Source organism: Lytechinus pictus, unplaced genomic scaffold, assembly GCF_037042905.1.
Source record: "Lytechinus pictus isolate F3 Inbred unplaced genomic scaffold, Lp3.0 scaffold_19, whole genome shotgun sequence".
NCBI lineage: Eukaryota > Metazoa > Echinodermata > Echinoidea > Temnopleuroida > Toxopneustidae > Lytechinus > Lytechinus pictus.
Genome location: NW_026974140.1, coordinates 11,626,404 through 11,650,474, shown reverse-complemented (window position 1 = coordinate 11,650,474; position 24,071 = coordinate 11,626,404). Strand labels below are relative to the sequence as shown.

The 24,071-nt window shown below is 35.7% G+C and overlaps 1 protein-coding gene across 5 annotated transcripts; it reads right to left on the bottom strand.

Moving 5' to 3' along the window:
• Positions 1-4,303: 4,303 nt before the first annotated feature.
• LOC129260903 (contactin-associated protein 1-like) lies at positions 4,304-23,790 on the bottom strand. 5 transcript variants are annotated; one of them, XM_064114587.1, is made up of 10 exons: positions 23,694-23,761; positions 23,229-23,473; positions 16,773-16,864; positions 16,315-16,380; positions 15,163-15,231; positions 10,006-10,264; positions 9,569-9,729; positions 9,213-9,357; positions 6,739-6,951; positions 4,304-5,856 (listed from the first exon to the last, which is right to left on the bottom strand). In XM_064114587.1, exons 2-9 carry the CDS (start codon positions 23,458-23,460, stop codon positions 6,773-6,775), a joined length of 1,203 nt encoding a protein of 400 aa, XP_063970657.1. In that variant the 5' UTR covers positions 23,461-23,473; positions 23,694-23,761; the 3' UTR covers positions 4,304-5,856; positions 6,739-6,772. The 5 variants fall into 5 exon arrangements, with proteins under 5 accessions (XP_063970657.1, XP_063970658.1, XP_063970656.1 ...); XM_064114588.1 differs by lacking the exon at positions 23,694-23,761 and adding an exon at positions 23,582-23,679; XM_064114586.1 differs by lacking the exon at positions 23,694-23,761 and adding an exon at positions 19,654-19,812 and having other exon boundaries at positions 23,229-23,469.
• Between the last annotated feature and the right edge of the window lie 281 nt (positions 23,791-24,071).

The window sequence follows — 24,071 nt, the reverse complement described above, 5'->3', positions numbered from 1 at the left end:
ACTGTCTAATTGCTTGTCAAAGCATTATGGGCGATGACAAAACAAGCAAAACAACAGGCCGTGCATGGCGTAATGTGCCAGAAAATGGAGGGCATAACATGGCGTACGAGGGGGGGGGGGGGGGGTTAAGTAGCGATCGAGCGAAAGTTTGGGCCGTTTATCATGAAAATCTAATTTCATGATAGATTTCGATACAAAATAAAAAAAAATGATGATGTGAAACATTCCACCCTTTTTCGTTTCTTTCCCTTTATCCTCTATTTTTCTTTATGGGTCGGGGAACATGTTGGGCTCTAGGCCCGAAAGCCCCCATATCGCCAGTGACAAAAGGGGCAGCAAAAATTGGTTTAAGATTATGTTAGTCTCTGCTTGGTATTTGCCAGCGATTTTGTTTTATTGACATTTTCGTAGCATTACTCATTATAATGATTCACTACATAGTGTCAATAAGAACACGATTAATGTATGTCAAACAACATTTTTATGATATCATGATAAATGAGTGTTAAAGGGCATGCATTCTCTACATTAGGTAACACTTTGCTGCGGGCCTTCCATTGGAATTTAATTGTTATAATCCATAATAGTGATAATATCGCCCTCGGTACTTTGTGATTATATAATATGGCAAAAATAGAGAAAATGCAGTGCTTAAAATGATTTACGTAAATGTGATTTCTCGTAATTTATTTAGATTTATTTTGATGAATACTAAGACTGTCCCCTCAGATTGTTTATATTTTTTGTTGTCGTTATTGGGTAGCTGCAAATAATAAGCTGCATGGTCTAAACAACTATACAAGTATCTAAAACATATGAATAATTATAAGAAGCATGCACTTTTATCCGTATTATTATCAATTCTATTTTGATCACTATGGAAATGTTTGAATTTTGAGAAATTATCAACTCATTTATAGAAACAAAACGAAAACAAACACCATTTTTAAACGTTGTACTAATTTTACATCGAGCGCAATCTCTTCACCATCGTCGTCATCATCACCATCATCATCAGTGTCAACACCAAACCCCACCAACTTCATCATCATAGTCACCACCACCATCATCATTATCATAGTCACCACCAACATCATTATTATTATAATCATCATCATCATCATCATCATCACCACCATCATCATTATCATCATCATCATCATCACCACCATCATCATCATCATCATCATCAACAACATCATCATCATCATCACCATCGACACTATCATTTTCACCAGTGGCGTAATGAGTTAAAAATGTTTAGGGACAAAACATGGCGTACGAGGGTAAATACATGAAGAGCCAATGATCGAGCAAACAAATTACCCTTTTTTACTTAAAATTTAACTTCGTGACATATTTTAATGTATTAAACAGAGATTATTTCCACATTTTATCATTTTCCCTTCCCTTACTCTATATTCCCAGGTCGTAGAGTTTTGTTTGGTATTGTTTGTTTTTCAGTGGGGGGAATATCCCCAAGACCACCCCCACATACATGACATATGTACACGCCAGTTCGTCACCTTCATCATCACCACGATACCACCAATTCCTTAACAACCGTCACATAATTACTTTCACCACCATCAGCATGATCACCATCACCCCTACCATCCAACAATGTCCATAACACGCTTACCATTGTTCCTTTTTTCTTCTTATCATCGATCCTGAAATTTTTAGAGCATGCTTATTATTTCGATACATTTCACTGTAAATCTCTACGACTGGGATATACAGGTCAAAGTCGATCTGCTCCTCCTCTTCTACAAACAAAAGATCTTATGTACACTTGCTTTTATTGCTCTACAAACACGATTAATGACAAGAATATGTGAACACAGAGTAAGTTTGTTATTAGGTTAAGAACAAAGGTGTGTCGATACACACAAAATGCAATTATGATATCATTTTTTTTTATTGAACTCAAATAACCGATTTGAGAGGGAGGGGCTTGTACATTCTCAATTTTATGATGAACAACAGATAACAATTTTGATAAAAACTTAAAATGTATTTTAATGCTGCAAACTGTGACTCGTATTGGGGTGCACGACTTAAATAGAAAAATAAATTGTTTGGTAATAGTGACGACGAAGACGATGAAGATAACAATTTTAGTTCAGTTTGTTCTATTTGGAGTAACCAAAAAAAGCAAGATATGTATATATTTATATACACTGATGATAAATAAGAGTACAGTAAATAAATAATCGTTGAAAATATGATTAATTTTATAGGAATACACATTATCAAATTATGATAGTGGCGATGATTAAAGTGTAAATAATTGTTAGTGCTGTTTACGTCGATTAAAAAAATCTTGTTATTCATTTCATTGCTAATATTGTTTTTCTTTCCCCATTTCCCAAGCACAGACAGACCTTCACATGAAAATAGTATGAACCGCTCAAAAACATTTTATTAAGCGCTATATCACTGTTGCGTATTATTATTATTATCATTATTATTATTGTTATTATGTGTATTGTATGCGCTCATATTATATACATATACATGTATATTATTTGGGTTTTTTTCTGCAGTTAGCCAAAGTTCCAGCTCCTGGTGCCCGCTTTTTTTCTACGTAGTGTACACTGCACTTCTCTGTCCCTCCCCTCTTCTCCCCCTCACCCCCCCCTCTCTAATATTATAAAACAAAATATTTCTCACACGATCCATCAGTGACGTTGTTTGTAAAGTGCACAAAAATTGTTTGTATTCATTTTAACAAAAGTTCTATATATCATTACGACCCAATATTTCTTTGTTGTAATTTTGTAATGAAACTAAGTTAGGGGCTTGCCTTTTGTACAAGCTTTGCTTTGTTTCGGCAAGACCCTCCGTTTTACTTTTAAATACAAATGTCATCTTAGGTAACTTTATTTATTGAATTCTGTTCCTTAAATCTAAGATTATGTTATATATATATTATATTATGTCTTGCAATATTTTTGACCTTGTTATGTTATATTTATCATATTATGTACAATTGTGAAACGGAAATCAATAATTCTAATCACATCAATAAATCAATATCATTATAATTAAGTTTTCATTCTTTCTCTTTTTATCTTCCATCTGCCATCCACATTCTTTCTTTCAACATCCCTCCCCCCTCGCTCTCCCCCATTTCCCCCCTCTCTCTCTTTGTCGGTCTCTATCTAATTTAACCCCTTAATGTTCAGGGTGTGTCCTTCTTTTCTTCACCTGTTTGACCATGGGTTGGTTTAATACAGTGTCCTTGTTTATTGACCCACTTAACCTGTTTCTACCCTGGGTGTGTACAGTTCAATAATTAATCATTCTCATGACCGAATATTCAGAAAGATTTAGACGAAACTGATTAATCAATTCAATTTCTCTTCCAAATTATTTAATATATACATTACGCGTCAATCCTTCATGAAGCGATTTTAGTCCATCTATTCAAAACAGCTAATATTTTCTACAAGTCATTGTTAATATGGATGTATTCTTTTGCAACATTGTTCTAAAAAGCTATACTTGGAAATTTGTAGTGTAAGCCCTATTTGGAAAAATTAATTTAAATTCAACTGCAATATTAGGACTAAGTTTTTTTTTTCAGAATTGCAAAACAATACTCCCTTCAAACAATTATTACACAGATTTAGGTGTATAAGTTTAAGAAGTTAGTATTCTTATTTTTAGACACGAATTTTTTCTTTACCAAAGATTAAAAGAAAAAAGAGCTTATCATCGGGGCCCGTCTTAGAAAAGATATTTTACTGTAAACCATACCAATATGTACTTGTTCAGTAGATTCTACAAGATATAAAAATGGAAGAGGGAGGAAAGAGAGTGAGAGAGGGTGCGTGTGTGTGGGAGTGTGAGGGTGTGTGTGTGAGGAAGATGGGGTGTAAGAGTGGAAGGGGAGAGGGGGAGGGGAGAGAAGGAAAGAGAGATACAGGCAGAGATTTGGGAGAGATTAAGGAAGGGGAAGAAAGATAAATAAAGACAATGGAAAAAATGAAACTGAGATTATAAATTGCTATCTTAATTTTATTTATCTAATTTCTTGAATTCTTTTCATGCTTCTAAACCTACCAAATATGTCGGTACATTATGAAAGCTGATTGGGTCATTGGTATTGAATTTGTAAAGCACTAATTATTGGTTTTCGAGCGCCATATTTTTATGGGATTAATTTTTAATCCATTTCATATACACATGTGACAATTGTGACCTCACAGCTCAGATATTTTAAATTCAAATCAATTTTAACATATGTCTTTATGACATCTACACAAACTCTTATAAAATGAATCAGACAAAGGCATTTTGGGATGGAATTAGGTCTGTTTATTCAGAGTACCACAGAGTTACAAAAATAGTACAGTTTTCGATTTAACTTTACTTTCACTAGACTAGATAAATACAGTTGTTTATTATTTTGAAACGTGTGCAGTCAAATTTTAAAAAGCATTGGTTATACAGAACTCAAGTACATATTACATATATTTGACAAAATTTGTTTTAAATTGTTATCATGTCTTTCAGCAACAAAAGTTATCATGAATTATGACACTTTAAATCAATTGGTTCTTTTACTGATTTGATCATTTACGCAAAGTTACTTTTACATTATCATTCTTTAATCCTCCATTTGTAGTATTACTTTCAAACACCAGGAAAAGTAAAAGTTAAGTAGATCCCTTTTTGTAGAAGTAGATTTACATCATAAATATAATTCATTTTCGACATTGTCTCTGCAGCAGTTCTGGACAAAATTCTCAAGATGATAATCAAACAATGATGTGATAATAAGAGATTATGATGCATCTTGATTGTAATACCTAACGGTTAACATGGTTAATACTGCTTTCTTAACTTTTTGTATTTTTAAGTAATACTGAAAACAAAAAAGGAATCAGCGCAGCTATTATGACACAATTAGATATTGACCAGTATGTTCTAAATTCTTTATCATCATAATGGAAGAGTTCATCAGAGAAGGTAGCATTAGAAATTATTCAAAAAAATATATTATTTAAATTTCTGTTAATGAAAATGATTTCAGCATTGTGATCTGATCTTTCATTTGTGCATATCCATAATATAGAAATAACCCAATTATTATAAACCAAATAGGTAAACAAATAATTCAATATATCATCGCTACACAAACACTGAAGAAAATGACACTTTCATCATGCTTTCATCGGTTTCTACATGTATGGTATTCCAACGTATTTATTTCTATAAATTATTTGTTGCCACAAAGCGACAAAATATCAAATCCAAAGATAAAATATTGGGCAGTAAAATCACTTTTGCAATATTCACCATCTTAACTACAGATTTCCAATATGACAAATAATGCAACACTGGCAGTAGTCACGTAGGAACAATAGACATTACATTTTATCCACCCATCTATCTTGCTTAGGAGAAATATAAAACACACTTATCCTAGATTTATGTACACGAGTATAGTAGTTTTCTACTTATAATATTTTTGTGACATTCCTTTCTGTTGAAATAGCCTAAATACATATTTACATTCTGATGAAGAAAAAAAATGGCAAAATTAGGTCGAAAATTATCAACATTCTAACTAACCCCCTCCCCCCTTATTTCACCTTTCTGTCCACAAAACGTTAGGTGAGTCTTGGTGTGAATTGTAGAAATACATGTTTTGACAAGTCAACTGTACCAAATATATCCAAAGTGTTCACTATATACCTGCAGTTTGTATGAAAAACAACTTTCAGAAATTTCCACTCCGCTTCCAAATCGTGAGATGAGGGTGGAAGTGATAACAAAGATTATTATCACATAAAGACAATGTCTCCAGGATTATGCAGCTCAGAAGTTCTCTGTAGTTGATATCTGTAAAAATCGTATATAATAAAGACACATAAGATGTGAATGGAAAAAGGGTGATGTAACAGGGAAGTGGGAGTTAGGGTTTATATTGTATAAATGACAATTCTGTTTTAGATAAGTGAATTATTTGACAAGGCCTTTTTTATTTCTATTTTTTCATTGTTTTATTCTATACATGGGCTGTTGAACTTGTTCTGAAGACATTTTCCCTATTTTTAATTTTCCTCATAGCTGGTTCATGGCCGATATAGTGAGAATATTAAAGCGACTGCAGCAATACAAAGGTATTTTCCAGAGGCCCTTTCCATTACTGTCGATCAAAAAGTTTAAGACCGAACACAACTAGTTCCCAATATATGAAATATTTTGACGGTCGTTCCCAAATTATTGTTACATTTGAACTATATGTACATATCTAAATACAAATTTTCACATCAACATGAACTAACTTTTGATAAACAAGAAAAATGTCATTGTTTTGTGAAAAAAAACGTTCCAACCGAAATATACCCTAACTTTCTTTACCCGCAACCATCTCGATTTATTGTAAGCATTTGATCATCGCACGTTTAATCTCTATTTATTAAATTCTTACCGTAAACATGAACTTGTCCATTTTAACGAAAGATTCGAATTTGGTTTTAAAAAGGCATTTAGATTTAATGCACATGATCATAGCGTTTGAACCAATCAATTATTATTATTATTATTATTGATTCCTCTTTAAAGTATCCAAATACTTGAAAACAGAGATCCCGAATTAATTGACAAGGGTAGAAGTGTAATAAATATATTTATCCAATAAAGAAAAAGTTGCCATATGAAACGGATTATAATCCCATTATCATGGATGCATTTTCTTCAATGTGATGGGGGAAAACTCACCTGCTGTGAGAACGAGGACGAAGACGGATCTATTTTACTGGCATCGCAAGGGGCCGAGAGTGACATATCCCTCCTCCTTCTTACTACCAGTATCACCAAGACGGACATCCGTCACTGGCAGGTAGGGCTTGTCAGAGATGACACCCTCATCGATGGCAAATTGTTTTGGGTTGGAATCGCAGTTGCAGTTCTTGTTTTCCAGACAGCCACGAGCTGCAAGTAAGTAAATAGAAATAAGATTATTATGTTTAAACTATATGACACCGTTCTCATTATACTTTCTAAAACTGGATTACTGGAAACCGGTTCGGGAAACCAGTTTGAAAGATCGCTTTGCTAGCATTCCCATTTGATCACCCGAAAGTTGTTTTCAAAACTACTTCACATAGCGGTCATGTTGATATGGGAACACTCTCAGTGGGGTCACATGATTCGCGCGAAATTTGAAACCGCAGCGTAGGCATTCCACATACAGTATGTTGAGTAGTGCGCTCGAAATTTGCAAAGATCGCTTCCCGAAGAACGGTTGTGTCCTCACTTACGCCATTGACCTATAGGTCCATGCTTACGCTAAAACCACTTTAACGAGGCAAAGCGATCTTCAAAACTACATCGCGAGGTGGTTTTCTGAATCGGTTTGAAAGATCGCTTCCAAGACCGCTTCGACCGTTCTCATTACACTTTATACTAATTTCCAGTAAACTATTTTTGGGACGGTAGTGAGAACGGTGTCCATGATTAATTATCAACATTAAATCGATTTTGTTCTTTGCGTATATAAAAATGTTTAATTATCCAGTAATTATAAGACTACATTTTATCTGCTGATAGCTAGTAATAAAAAATGACAACGTAAAGTTGGTTTGAATACGGCTTAATGATGGCTTGTGATAATATATTTAGAAAATAAGAGGTTGACAAGAAGGATGAAAAGTTGGCATAGAATCAGGAGAGGAGACATATGATAAACCGGGTGACAAGAGGGGTGACGAGAAGGATAACTAGATGGATGACGAGGGTGATGAGAAGGATATCCAGACGGGTGACGAGGAGGGTGATGAGAAGGATAACAAAACGGGAGACGAGGAGGATGACGAAAAGAATAACCGGACGGGAGACGAGAAGGACGACGAGAGTGATAACCAGACAGGAGATGCGGAGGGTGACGAGAAGGATAACCAGACGGGAGACGAGAAGGGTGATGAGTAGGATAACCAGACGGGAGACGAGAAGGGTGACGAGAATGATAACTAGACGGGTGACGAGGGTGATGAGAACGATATCCAGACGGATGACGAGGAGGGTGATGAGAAGGATAACTAGACGGATGACGAGGGTGATGAGAATGATATCCAGACGGGAGAAGAGAAGGACGACGAGAGTGATAACCAGACAGGAGATGCGGAGGGTGACGAGAAGGATAACCAGACGGGAGACGAGAAGGGTGACGATAAGGATAACCAAACGGGAGACGAGAAGGGTGATGAGAAGGATAACCAGACGGGAGACGAGAAGGGTGACGAGTATGATAACTAGACGGGTGACGAGGGTGATGAGAACGATATCCAGACGGATGACGAGGAGGGTGATGAGAAGGATAACTAGACGGATGACGAGGGTGATGAGAATGATATCCAGACGGGAGAAGAGAAGGACGACGAGAGTGATAACCAGACAGGAGATGCGGAGGGTGACGAGAAGGATAACCAGACGGGAGACGAGAAGGGTGACGATAAGGATAACCAAACGGGAGACGAGAAGGGTGATGAGAAGGATAACCAGACGGAAGACGAGAAGGGTGATGAGAACGATATCCAGACGGATGACGAGGAGGGTGACGATAAGGATAACCAAACGGGAGATGAGAAGGGTGACGAGAAGGATAACTAGACGGGTGACGAGGGTGATGAGAACGATATCCAAACGGATGACGAGGAGGGTGATGAGAACGATAACCAGACGGATGACGAGGAGGGTGATCAGAAGGATAACTAGACGGATGACGAGGAGGATGATGAGAAGGATAACCAGACGGATGACGAGGAGGATAATGAGAAGGATCACTAGACGGATGACGAGGAGGATGATGAGAAGGATAACCAGACGGATGACGAGGAGGGTGACGAGAAGGATAACCAGACGGGTGACGAGGAGGGTGATGAGAAAAATAGCGAGTTTGGGACGAGAAGGATGGTGGTTTTGATTGGTCTCAATGCCTCTTTTATTGGCCTAGGATATTTCCTGTGCCCTTTGGATTTTTCCCACTGGTGCTGTAATAAATGTGGCCTTTCCATAACAAAATTGAAACTTAAGGCCTAAAAGCCAAATGTCACATTTCTATTTACCATATTTTAATACATGTGAAAAAAGATGGGAAGAAACGGAAAGGGTGTGGGGACAAAAGGAAAAACGGAATGCGAAATCGGGTTATGAAGCAACTAATGGGTCTTGATGTAAGGCGTGATTTTACTGACCTGTAAGGGCGCATGCGCACTTGCCACTGTTGATAGGAGCTCCACCCCAACTGCCAATATGTTCGCCATCAACAGATACCCAATATCCGTATCGTAATCCACTCTTCTTCTCTGTAGCTAAGAGAACAGCGGCCCGGCATCGGTACTAGAGGAGTAAATGCAAACAAAAAACTATAAATAGAACTATATTGAATGCTACTTATTTACTATTTAGTTTTGCCTGAAAAAGAAAGATATAGGAAAAAAAATAACACAATTTCGGTCAATATGTACCTTGCTTCCTTTTTGTCAGAGTAAGACAGATTGGTTCTGGTATAATAATTACTAAGCAGTCTTTTGAAGTCTAAGAACATTACCTTGATGAACTGGCTACAGTTCTGTGAGACTAATGTAAGTGCCTTCATCTGGTTGATTGTGGCATTTGTGTATACTGGATTAAGTTGGAAGTCTCCAGGTCCTTCAAACCCGTTGTTATGAATCGCCCTATCCGCCATTGTGTGACCGACTGATGTTACACCTTGGGGACAAAATCGAGAAATGAAATAATAAAATATAAATTACAGGTAGTCTCTTAGCTACCTATACAGTTCTATATTTTAAGTCCCGACCACTACATAAGAAGAAGAAAAAGAAGAATAAGAAGTATAAGAAGAAGAAGAAGAAAGAGAGAAAGAGAGAAAGAAATATAAGAGACAGAGTACAGCAAGAAAAAGGGAAATGTGAAAAACAAAAGAAGATGACCGAAGAATAAATGAGTATGGTGATAGCGATGGTGTTTAAAAGAACCACGTACCTTTAGGCAATTCACAGTAAACTGTGAAGGGGTTTCCTCTTTGCATTGGATCAATAAGGTACCATCCTGAAACAGTCTCGCCCCTAGCAGCCACCTCTTTACAGTTCAATGGGGTTGGCATAGGAGTGGTTGTTGGGATGGTTGTTGTAGGTGGCATTGTTGTGGTGGGAGTGGTTGTAGGCATGGTTGTGGTCGTTGGTGGTTGAGTGGTGGTTGTTCTCCGTGTTGTTGTGGCGCGTGTTGTTGTCTTTCGGACTGGCTGCAAGAAAAACAAATTAACAGAATGCAAGAATATCAAACATGCCTCCTTTCATAATGCTTAAAATAGATATGCATTTGGAGAAATATATTTTCTTCGCCTTTTTTAATGAAAGAAATTGCATTGCAGCAAGCAATCGACAAGAAAACTCAGGAAGAAATTAATGTTTTCGAGAACATACAAAATAGTGAGCTGCTTCATGAAGATCTTTACGCATTACTGAAGGGCAGGAACTTGTTCTTGCGCTAAATCAGATTCTAAACCATTTGCAGTCGCAATAGATGATCTTTACCAACTACCCCTGTTCTAAACAAAAATATACATTTCAATAGAAGTTTACCATTTGTTAAATTCAAGGTTATATGAAATTCAGTAACACCATACTTAAATGCCAGATAAAATGTTCTCATTTTGTACAAGAACATATCAGTCGTTCACTAAAACAATGTAATTTCTACATTTTGAACATTATGTAAGAAAAGGCCCAGAAAATATTAAAATAAACGCCCAGAGAATTGCTGTCCTTATGTGCCTATTTTGTCTCGTTGTTAAAATGTATATACTATGGTGATTGTAAGATACGGTCAAAGATTGCAACGGGTACTTGTACTGAGGTCATTTACACCGATATCTCGTCTGGTCTCTCCTTTGCTTTCCTAGATTAGCATCGGAAAAAATGATAAATTAAAAGATAAATGCTGGGGATAGTTATGTAATTATCATAATTATGATAGTACGTAAGGAAATGAGACACAATAGTGAACGCAGAAGATTGTTATGAAGGCCATGTTTGTTGTTGGTAAAATTTCATCCATCCAACTAACAGAAGAATATTATCAAGACATATCGATTTTTTTATTAAAGATGATAATTATGATAAAAATGTGAGTTATAAAGGTGAAAACGAAATGTTCAACAAGTATGAATGAATGAATGAACTTTATTGATCCTCCTTGAAAAAGTAACATATAACAAGATACATGTACAATTATATGCTAACGCATATGTCGAAAACGTTTAAAAGCAACAAATATCGATAATTAAAGGAAAGTAATATAAAGACAAGGAAGACGAGGAGCCTTTGGAAGCCAGGCTTGTTATACGGTTCCTCAGTATTGAAACAATGCGTTATTTGTTTGTTTAAAGCAAAACTTGATTCTATGCAAGTGTGGGGCAACACCCGTCTTGAAATATCTTGAGTTTAGGCTTTTGTGAGTCTGCTGATTCCAAACAGAACCGGTATTTTCTTGTAAGAGTGTCTCAGTTTGCACTCGGTAAGAAAATGAAATTTCATAAGTGATTACACTGATTGACAAAACCGAAAAGAAGAGAATTGCCGACAGATGAGAGATAAAAAAATAAACATATTAACACCAATATGATGCAAGTGATTTATTAATATGTTAAAGTATAAAGAAGTAAAAGGAGATGTTGTTATTCAATAATTTAATAATGACTCTAACATAGATTCACAGAATACAAGATAGAAAATACATATCACCGTTAGTAGAGAACACAGAAATGGTTTTTAAGACATCGGGATATACAATTAATGAGTGATTATGGCTTCACTAAATAGATATTAATTACAGGAATTTTCTTTAAACCTTCAACACTCACGACAAACATAATCAATATCAGTCAGGTCCAGATTTTAAAAAATGTGCTCAGAAAAAGTGCTTTAGGCATTTTGTGTTAATGCTGATTTATCAATTGTTTTAAGGTAATTCAGGGGTGCTGAATCCAAAAATGCTGTTTGCCAAACTTGTTTCCGAAGTTTTCATCCTCAAATCGGCAAAAAAACAAATGGCGGCATTTTGAATGCAGTTTCCCATATTAACAAGTTTTATGGGTGATTATATTTCAGAAATTGGGGTCTATGCGTTATTTTTGATACCTAGGGTTGCAAACATAATGTGTCCGATTGATTCGTCAGCCATCTTTAATTCCAAGATGGCTTCCATGATTCACAGCTGCTGATTGATAAATAATATGGCAAAATGTTAGATAATTTGGGGGCGATGTTGGCATAATCACATTGTGATATCTTAAACGTGTCCACCATTTTTTCCTTGCATGCATAGCAGAAACAAAACATGGACGTCCCTTTTCTGACAGCGGCGATGACCATGGCGGCGCGGCGAAGTCAACATCAAATCTTAACCGAGGTTAAGTTTTTGAAATGTCATAACTTTTAGGTTATTGATGTCTATTTCATGAGACTTTATAGGATTAAACAAAGTCTATTGAAACAGGTTATAATTACAAAAGGTCGTCAACGGTACCTGGAAATCCAACATAGCGTCCAAAACAGCAGTCGCTGTACCATCAACTCCAAAAATTAAAGTAAATCATTAAAATCAAAATCATCAAAAAGGCTTTCAAGGCAAATAATGAGTCAGGACATGTTTACAAGATAGTCAGTGAATGTGTCAGAGAATCCAAGATGACCTTCCAAAATGGCGTCTATAATGGACGTTGTAACTTTGAAATGGTCCATATGCATATATATAAATAACTTTGGGGTCTACCGAGAAAAATAAAACATTTAAAAGATCATGGTTCGGAAGGGAAAAATTACATTGGAAAAATTTCAAGGTTTATCAGTGGTGCAGTTTTGCAAAAAAAGTATGATGGCTTAAAAAATAGTTGCAATTTCTTAAACATTTGACTGCAAAGTTACACTATCTACCTAGAGACATTTTTGTGTCTTTCTCATGATTTCAAGGTTCAAATAAAAAAAGGTAAAGACGAATAACAGGGATACGCTGTTGTCTATTTTGTCAAAAATTGAAGAACGCTCCAAAAATTACATTCGAATTGACCACCATTGATACAAAAATGACAATACTTCATATCCCATCTAGCGCCACGGTCTCTGTTTTTAACATGTTTAAGACTCATAAAAATATGTTTTACAAGAGTTTAGTGACATAATTAGATTATGCAAAAATAAGTTAACATCCGAAAAACAAACTTTCAAAAATAAGGTACACTTTCACCTAAAAAGTTCCATAATTCACTGATAAGTATTTCCAGACACGTAATTTTAGTGCTTAGGACTATCCTATGGTTTCATGATTAGGGGACACTGAGCAGTCATTTTTACGCAATTTTAGAAGTCGCTTTGGACTTTTTAGGACGAAAAGGACAACTGCCCATCCTTGTTATTTATCCCGATTTATTATTTTAGCCTTCAAACCACAATAGTGTAGATTTTGTTCACCTAATTATGACTATGTTTAGGTGATGGAAGTCTTTTTAGACTCATTTTGAAAGCCATTTCTGAATAATAGGCAAAATGGACAGCTTCATACCATTGTAACTAATCCAAAAGTATTAACCCTTGAAACCATAATGTACACACCAAAATCATATCTTCCAGATGGATTCTAAATGGATTATGTCAATCTTTAAGTATCAGCAGCCATTTTAGACTCCTTTATTGGAAGCCATCTTGGATTTTTAGACATACAGGATCATTGATTGCCCTTAACTTATCCTAATGTATTACTTGACCATTTAAACCAAGGGTTAGACAACATAATCATATACCGCAGGCGGATATTAAACAAACTATGTCAGTTTTAAGGTAACTGAAGCCATTTTAGACTCCTATTCTGGAAACCTTTTTGGATTCTTGGACATGCTGGACCATAGACTGTCTTTGATACTTCCCATCGTATTTCTTGACCCATTAAACCATGGGTTAGACACCAACATCATATCCTCAAGGCAGATATCAAACAAACTATGTCGGGTTTTAGGGTTTTTAGATAACAACAGCTATTTTAGACTCCAATTTTGAAAGCCATCTTGGATTTTGGACATAGTGGACCGTTGACTGTCCTTATAACTTGTCCCAGTTTACTTCCTGACCCTTGAAATCACCAATAAATAAAACCCAAATAAAAGACACTAAAATAGGTAATAGATGAATTGTGAATTTTTAGGCCATGGCAGCCATTTTTACGCAATCTTGGCTTTTCAGGTACCCTGGAGTGCTTAAGTTCACTCTTTCCTTTTACCCCCTACACCACTGAATACATGTATGCACCGAAAAAGATGTCTAGGGTATGTAAAGTGTCGGTTATTTTAATGGCGGCCATCTTAGACTCCATCTTGAAAATAACCACTTTCCCTGATCCAGATTTTGGTAGATTTTTAGTATGTTATTCCTGGGAACAAATGGTACCAAAAACCGTTGACAAACATTTTTGTTACAAGTTTTGGGGTTCAGAATAGAGCCAAAAATGGTGTGGAATGGCGGCCATATTGTTTTTGCCAATTTGAGGATTTTAACATGAAAATCAAAGTTGGCAAACAGCAAATTTGGACTCAGCGCCCTCAAATTATGCTAAAACATTTCTCAATTCAGCATTAACACGATTTGCCTAAGGCAGTCTACGTTTCTCAAATCTGGACCTGACTATATTATGAATAGGCCATCACAAAGATATTTGAGTTAGTTAACATTTTCTTTACAAAGTTATCCACATTATACAGATAAATGAAAATAAAAGCAATTGACTGTTGGACAATTCCATAAAATATGTACGTCCGACCCCATATATGGGGGATCTTCATGATTTTTTCTGTCTCCGATGTCTAGTTCTTTGGACAGTTTGTAATGCTGTCAAGTGACCTTGACTTGGTGAGTTTATAAAATGAAGTAAAACCTGAGAAAAATCGGTGTCGCATATACAAAAAGGATGATTATTTTACGGAATTGCCCACTTATAAACGGCATCACTTCAAATGGGAACTATTGCAAATTGATGCGCACATCATGATCATCTGATTGAACTATAAAACTAGACCAACAAACACAAATTAGCAACACTGGTGAAACATGAGAAGACAACGATGTCACATGAAGATTTATTTAGTTAAAATACCTCTGTAGTCGCCATGATTTTAGTTGAAGGCTCAGCCGTGCTAAATTTTGGTGCCCCCGCTTCAATTATCTGCACACACGATTAAAATACCGCCATCGACGGTCATGTAAAATAGATCTTGTGAATCAATTGTGAATAATTACAAATGCAAGAGTTGAAACATAAAAAACTAGATTTTATAGTGTAAATAGAAAAAATAAACGACATCGATAGGACATTGACTTCAGAGCTTGTATTATGATATAAATAATAATGATGATAAAAGACAATTACCAAAAGTAACAAACGAAATTAAAGACATTGTGGAATTATTCAAATCAAATAAAAATAGAAGTTTATTCCACATGCACATCCATTATTTCCACACCGAACATCAGTTGAAAGTCTCTGGGATAGACATAAAAACATATGAAAATTAAATCAAATCTAATCAATCAAACAAAGAAGGGCTATATAATTCCATTTTGGATTAAAAATGTAAATGGAACATTTAATGTTATGCCGAAAATGGTTAATTATGAAGATTTTAGATTATTAAAATTTTGCATGTTGTAAGTTATCAAAGAACACGCACAACATATTTCCGTAGCTATGGTGGTTGTTATTGCTGATATTATGGTTGTTGTTGCTGGCTTGCTGCTACTGTTGGTGGTGATCGTGATAGTCGTGGCGATTGGTTATATGAATACATGATTGGAGCGGTGTGGTGATGGTAAACTCTAACTTATAGGGATTTGAAATAAATAAAGTTCAGCTGTCGTTAGTGACCACTCAAACTCAGAATACAATCTTAATTCCAAAGAATTCAAATTCAAATCTGTTAGGTTTAATATCTTTAAGACTTAAATCTAAATCAAATGTTCAGCTAGTCACTTACCACGCCCGATTTGCAATTATTTTAAATCCAATAAATATATAGTATGACGATGGTGAATGTTATAATGGTGGTGGTGGTGGAGATGATGATAATTCTTATCGTGATGGTGATGATGATGATTGTCATGACAACTTTTTTTTCATATTATACCGTATTTTTTAAGGATAAACATATTCTTATGGTAATACAGAATGGAACAAAACACAGTGAAAATTATTTTTGACACACGGGTGAGGAGATAACGATGTCACACGAAGTTTGAATAGTCAAAATACCTCTGTCGGCTCTGTGGTCATCAAGCGCTCATTCGTCTTCGGCATCGTTTCCATCATCATAGTCGTCTGTACATCGATTAAAACAACGCCACCAACGGCCAGCCATAAATGATTTTAAAGAGGCATATTTTATGGATATCTATCACCGATGGAAAAGATTCCGTTGGCCAAAGTTTCTTATCTTTTGTTAATTATCGATAGCAATACAAAACTCTATGATATGCATGTATGTAATAAAATGAATCAGACATCGCATCAATTGAAGTGAAGTATAGTGTCAATGTGAAAGTTTAACAGGTAATTATTAAGCAATCAATACAATAATTTATCAAGTACTGCCCCAAGAGGTACAAGATTCATAAAAGAATAAATGGCTGTAGGATTCAAGACAAGGCTAAAGGTAATCTCATCAATCAAATAAAAATGTAGAATCAAACTAAATGTTACGTAATAGTTACCCTTCTGGTTGTGGTGGTTGGCGGACGGTTGACTCGTACCGGTTCGGGTTCTGGTTCGAGCGGGACTTCATTGTCGTTTCCTGTTCGGGCAGCTATCCGGTGTGAAATGATCAAGTAAAAAGGTGATTTTCATGAAGTAATATTTTCTGTTCTAAAAGATAATTTTGATTTCATAAAAGCATGCAAACTGCAAAACAACCCACAGAGGAGATAGAGGTAGTAGGGAAGAGAGAGAGAGAAAAGAAATCAGCCAGAGATGATTTTAAAAATCTTCTAAATCATATATGAAAAATGCACACATATAAACTACTTTCATATAGCAATTCACATGTTAATGAAACTGTGTGATTCTCATATCAACTGGTATAACCTGTCTCTGGAGTATGAATACCGCAAGGATAGCAAGCTTCGAACCCTCAACCTTTAAACTGGAAGTCAGGGGATGAACCACTAAATTACTTATATGAGTAATATGTCAGATATAGTTTTCTAGTCCCTTAGCCGGTTGAAGAGCGGGGCAAGTTGTTACGACGTAAGTTTTGCATATATAGTCTGAACATCGAAAAGGGTTTGTTATATCTGGGTCACGTCGGTTACCTATTTCAGAATTTGAATCATTCTGACTAGAATCAAGTCAATATTATGACTAGAAAGATTTTGCTGGGTACCACGTGATTAGGTCAAATTTGACTAGATTAATAAGAGTTTGGTTTTATAGCTTTATTGTTGATGTCGCTGTTACTGGAATGCTCTTGGTGTCGCCCCTTTTCATCATCACAAATATTGTTTGCTGATACTTATGTATCCTTCGATATAGAATAACGTTCATCGAAATGAATGGAAGAAAATACACTTGGAAACTCCTATCTCACGAAAAAGGAACGAATCGATAAATGACAAAGGTCAAATGTTGGAAAGGGTGCAGTTTTATTTTCCAAATATTTTCCATAGGTACGCCAATGTGTAAACTTGAATGTGAATTATGACCCTGGCCTTTAGATGTAAATCATAACAAAATATGCGAAGGTCAAGATTGGCCTTTAGTAACTGATCGCGAAATTTGTTGAACTTTTCAAAATGTTTCTACAATAGATACGATTGCTACGATTGATCTGATATGATCTGATACGATCTGATTAGATCACTACGATCACACCACGATTAAGACCGCTATTTGAATCGTGGCACAAATCGTGAAGGTGGGAACTAGGTATAACGCTACAGTCACAAAGGAATCTCGCTGTTTGTACGAATTCTGGAATTCGTATAGAGATTCGTAAATGAGAATAGAGTCTTATGTTGTTAGTTAGAACATCCCAAGAGCTTCATGAGAAACGAAATGATTTTTTTATAAAATGGCCCTAGAATTCGTATGTTTTGTTGTTGTTGTTGTTGAAAGAATGCCTCGACTTATTCTTCCGTCAGACTTATGCGGCCATCTTGCGATTTCTGTTTTGTCGCAAGATGCTCATATGAGCAACTCACGGCACTCGTAAGAAGATTTTACTTAACATTTGCATAAATTGTGTACCTACGCCTTACGAGTCTCTTGTGAACACCTTAAAAACGCCAAGACTCTTTCATGAGAGCGCCGTTCAAATCTCCGTTCTATGGCGTTCTTACGAACGCCGTAAGAGCCATCTATGAAGAACTTAAGGCGTTCTTACAATCATCGTAATAAATTAAGGCTTCTAGAGTTGCCTCTCGGCCATATACTCTAACGCAGTTCATATGATGTTCTTACGACGTTCGTATGGCCGCCTTACGAAGAAAGGTTTTCGTATGACGTTAAACAAAGTCTTGGACAAGACCACCGACCAAGCTGCTAACGCTGGTTTCGTACGGCCTTCTTGGGAAGATCTTACGAAATGGTCTAAAAATCGTTTATACGGCGTTCGTAGCAGTTCTTAAAGGTATTTGTGTATGACCGAGCTATTAATAGCATACGTCAATATTCGCTGCAATGTTTGCTTTGCTTATTGTTATTTTTTTAGCATCACGTGATTTTCCATGTGCGAGGGAAGATAAATGGTAACGGAGAAATCTGTAAGCGATTGTCAGTTTATTTGTAATGACATGAAGGTATAGCCTCTATAGGTCAAATTGAGTGAATTTACTCCAGTTCAATACTTCAAGAGTGACAGTCACTATTCGATTTTGAGTCCATTCAATCGGGAAGTTCGTATCATAATGAATTCATAGTTAGCTTTGTCATCTCATATAAACACCTTTGATTCGGCAATTAAGTTATACAGAGTATCGATCGATCTTAAGTTGAAAACCCCCTTTTTGTCAATGTCCAATTTTCGATGAGGCAAATGTCAACCCAACCGTTTTTGCCCACCGCGTTTGTCAACGAGAAAGTTTTGTGTTCTAACAAGTCGAATGACCTCAAAAAATGCTTGTACAAACATGCTACGTCTATATAAAATAATGTTAAGTGTACTGGAGTACATATAAATTGCTGACGCAGAGTTCCGTCATTAATCAAATAGTGAGTTTTCACAACTGCAACGGGGAATGATTCAAGAACACATTGAAAATGACCGTCAAATTACAAAGACCAGCTGAGAGGTCTTTGTCGAAAATTGGTGAGCCGGGACAACTGATCCTGGTAAAATTCTGAGCTGACGAAACATTGAAAAAATTATATTTCGTCAGCAATCCAGGTCGAGACTGCTGTTTTGATTCATCAATTTTCGACAAAGACTTCTTGGTTGCGTTTTGTCATGAAGGTCATTTGACAATACATTTTCTATGTTCATAAATCCGTCGTTCATCGTGGAAGCAAAAAAAAATTATGACTCCTCGTGTACAACGGAAAATGAAATATAACTACCATTTCTATATACTTATAACATGCAGATCATGCTGAACATACCGCTTGTTTCTGAGACTGCAATGAATTGTATGATCTCTTCTACGGCAGCCAGACGTTGCGTCAGTCGCTTGTACCATAACGCAAGGGACGAGTTCAGGCGAACAAGAGCCCGCTCCGCGTCGCAAGATGACGCCAACTCGGCTGGTGGGATCTTAAAGGCTTGAAGGAATTAGGTATTCGTCGTTTAATTGCATCCATTTCATATTAAAGAATACATATTTCTATTTTCATTGGTTAAAGTGGGGATGTATTCCAGTTTTCCCTATTTCATCTTTTTAAATAAATCTTTTTTTACTGATCGAGGAGGATCACCTCTTCAAACTTTTATGAAACGTTTGTGGGGTTCTATAATTTTATCGGATATGATATATGGACTTGAGGGCTTAGCAACAAAAACAAAATTTTGATTCTGAAATGGTGAAAAGTTTAAACTAAAAGGTTTTTCACGTGAAATAAATCTTCTTGATTTTGAAAGATTTAATGCCGAGGGTCGGGGTGTCAATTCTCGTGGGATGCGAGGATACCGATACACATTTTGGTGAAATAAAAAGCAAAATGAAATGTGGCGTACTTGCTCGAACTGATTTGTTTTTCGATAAGCCATGCTATAATAAGTCACTTGACACAACTAAAGAAAATTACAATTTCATGCTTGGTAGCTATCCATTAAAGCTTCTATCTAGGGGATCATTACGAGAAAATATATCATTATTATCCCTTTTAGGACTTCCCCTTATTAATTGAAATTAATATTTGCATTTTTGGAAGAATTGGACAGTTTCTATTAATCAACTCACTACTCAATTCGATTTTTGGCAGTGTTTTTAGTAAATGCTATTTGGGATCTTAATTGTGTCTATTATCTGTCATTGAAAATCTATCAAGGATAGAGTTTTGAAAGACTTAATTTAGCTGAATTAAAGTATTCATTAGGAATGATGCTCGAAAATAAATCAAGAAGCAGCAAAAGAAAATATTAAAACTTCTTTCCTGGTTAAGGCTTGGCGACGGTTTGATGATGCGGGCGGGCTCTTGCTTTCCAGTAATGATGAATGCGATGTTGATTACGAGGATGATAACGATGATGATGATGACCTCGATGGTGATCGTATAAGCGAAGCGCACAAACCATGCTAAGGAGAGAATTGTATATCCTGTCCAGGGTCTCTCTATCACCGACGTCGATCACAGACTCATTTTCTATAGTTATGGGTGTCGCCAGACAACTGTAATATTGAGGGAAGCGAGACTACCGTTTCAGGCCCTCATTGCCGACGGTGATTTGAAACTCGTTCCCAAAATATATATTTTGTTGTTTTGATAATGCAATATCGGGCCTGGGCAACGTCACTGCATGCACTCCGTAAAATTGGCCCGTATTTTTCTTTATCGGGGTGGAGAAAGAGGACTATTACACCGAGAAAAATGAATAAATTCTTTATATATATTTATACTATCTACGAAAAGATATTTGAACATGGGGAAATCTTACTCCTGACGTCAGATTTTTGACGGATGAACGAAATATTTGCAAGTTTTTGAGAGTTGGAGCCTGGACTGGAGACGATTCGATCTCCTTCGTTCTTATGTTAACTTTTATCTCTATCTTAGGTGCTTTTTTATTGGGGGTTATGGTATTTCTAAAATGACCGATGTTGATGAGGAGGATGATGATAATGATGATGGTGGTGGTGGTAAAAAAAGAAGAGATTAGTAGTGAGAGATGTGATGATGCAGGTGACAATGCTCAATGTGGTTATGCATACAGATTTCACTTTAAAAAAATGATATTTCTTTGATGAGAAAGTAAAGGGAGTGGCGTTGGTGATGATTAATGATGATGATTGGGCGGCGGCGGCTGCTGCTGCTGCTGCTGCTGATGATGATGATAAAGTAGTGATTGAGATGACGATGGTGATGATAATAGTAGATGTGATGATGATGATGATGATGATGATGATGGCGATGATGATATTGGTAATAATGGTGGTGATGATGACGATGATGATGGCGATGATGATGGTGATGATGATAATGATGATGATGATAATGATGATGATGATGGTGATGATGATGGTGATGATAATGATGATGATGATAATGATGATGATGATGGCAATGATAATATTGATAATGATAATAGTGGTGACGATGAGGATGATGATGAGGATGATAATGATGGTGGTGGGGATGATGATGGTGACGATGGCTGCTGATGATGACAATAAGAATAGTGATATATTACACGGTTGTAATGGCGCATATTATCAATATTTTAAAATAAGGGTAAGTCCCGGTAGTACGTATGACGTGATTGAATCAACTGACCAACCACAATTTCCATTGAATTGATAATGGAAACGTTTATCTCAAAGGCAAGATAACGAAATCTGATATGGCTAATGTGATTGCCTGTAATACTTTTTATTTTTGAAATGTTCTGTAACAATGCATGTTGGGATATCATTCAATGTTCTTACTTTTTGATACATACAACTGACCTACATGTACTTGTAATTCAACAAGTTTTTTTTAGCATTTCATTAGCAAGAGCATGTTTTGAAATGTCGTTTTCATCGATGTACGATGTTCTAATTTAACGTAAGCAAAATGCTTACGTTAATGGCGATTGAAAATCTGTCTTTTGTATTTGATTTTAAGCGGTCTAGCAATAACTTTGGATGTTTTGAGAGCGTTTCTCATTGGTTTTCATATCTACATCACTTATGTCATATAAATCTGGGTTTGTTAAGTAAAGTCTAGGCAGGCACGAGGGAAGCTTATACAACCGTTCTACAGAAACACACTGGTTTTGAGGCAATTCACATCAATCAATATTAATCAATCAATCAATATTGATCGATGGTTAAATCATAAAGCTGAAGCAACATGCATGTAATATAGAATATGATTGAATATCTAGTGGTACTGAAGTAAAAATATTTCATGCAAAGCAAATCCCACAGGGAAATCTCTTTTTAAATATATATTGAATTCTTTGTCCTCGTAATTTAAGACTGAATGAGTCCCACTGGAAAAGGGACTTTTGCAAGGGGTGTCAATAAAGGAATTAAATGAAACATTGAACATGAAGGAGAATCATATACCTATATAGAATAATATATCGATTGAAACAACAATATATGGACAAGTTTACAGACTTTAATAAGGTTTAAAAAATGTGTCAAATCACACCAACTCTTTAATGAGCGTATGCTGAAGATTACATCAAAATTCAAAACATAAAAACATTATTGTTATATGTATATATAAATGCCAAATATCCTAAAATCAGCTACATTTTTCAATACACAAAGTGAAAATGAAAAGAAATAGCAAGAAAAATTTTCAGTAGCGATACTCATTTGAATTTAATGACATAAACTAATCCACCCTCTCACTCTCGATCGCCTTCGTCTTATCTCATTCCCCCCTTTAACTAAAATCTTCCCTTTGAAAGTTTGATAGCTCTTTCATTTTCAAATGTCAGCCATTTATTATTATTCAATGAAAGAACATGTTTATATAAGTCTACATTAAAAATAAAGTAAAAGTATTCGCTATTTTCAATTTACCATAATCTTGCAATCTTCCCTCGACATCGTCTAGCCTTGATTCAAGGGCCTTTAGTTTCTCGATCATTTTATCCATCTCTGTGCTCACACTATCATTGAAGAACTCAAACGTCCTGAGGTAAAGATCTCTCTGAATTTCAGCCAGTTCCTCCAACGACGACAACATATGATGATCTCCCGTTGCCATGGCAACGCAGAGAAATAACCCGATGAGCTTCAAACCAGCAGCCATTTTGAATTGGTTTCTGTCATGAAATGGTTATAAAAAATAAATCTTTCAAAAATAAACAAGAAAATATTACACAAATTCTAAATTGTTTTTAAATTGAAAAAATAACAATTTGTTATCTTGCAGTTTTGTAAATTGTGGACAGCAAGAAACATTTAAGGTGATCAACAAAGACCCAGAAATATCGCGAAGAACAACATTGCTTCCGATACTCAGTAATTGAAAAGTAACCTTACCCAAATTTTGTGGACCTATATACTGCAAATGAAAAGTGAAGTCGACGAATTCAGGTTAATTTCTGTTCTTTGTTCTATTTCCCATTCTACAAACTGTAAAATCTGGGTCAAATTTTTAGATAATCTCTGACATAAATGGAACATGGACGGCAGAAGCTCGACCTTGGAGTGTCATATCAATCCGGTCATATTTATTAGATTGGTATTAAATAATATCTTTTCCAAGAATATGATCCGTATCTTCTTTCTAAATAAATCTCACTGCAATTCATTATCAGAACTGTGATGTATCCTCGGTAAAACCTTGATAATATAACTTGCTTTTTGTACAAAATAATGTCTGCCTAAAATGCCTTTTCAAGATAAAACAATGATAAA

Coding starts and splice junctions, on each gene's coding strand:
- LOC129260903 (XM_064114586.1), bottom strand. CDS start 23,460: ATGGCTGCTGGTTTGAAGCTCATCGGGTTATTTCTCTGCGTTGCCATG. Junction 15,232..16,314: donor TGACCACAGAGCCGACAGAG/GTATTTTGACTA, acceptor TCGTGTGTGCAG/ATAATTGAAGCGGGGGCACC. Junction 9,730..10,005: donor TTACTGTGAATTGCCTAAAG/GTACGTGGTTCT, acceptor TTTGTCCCCAAG/GTGTAACATCAGTCGGTCAC.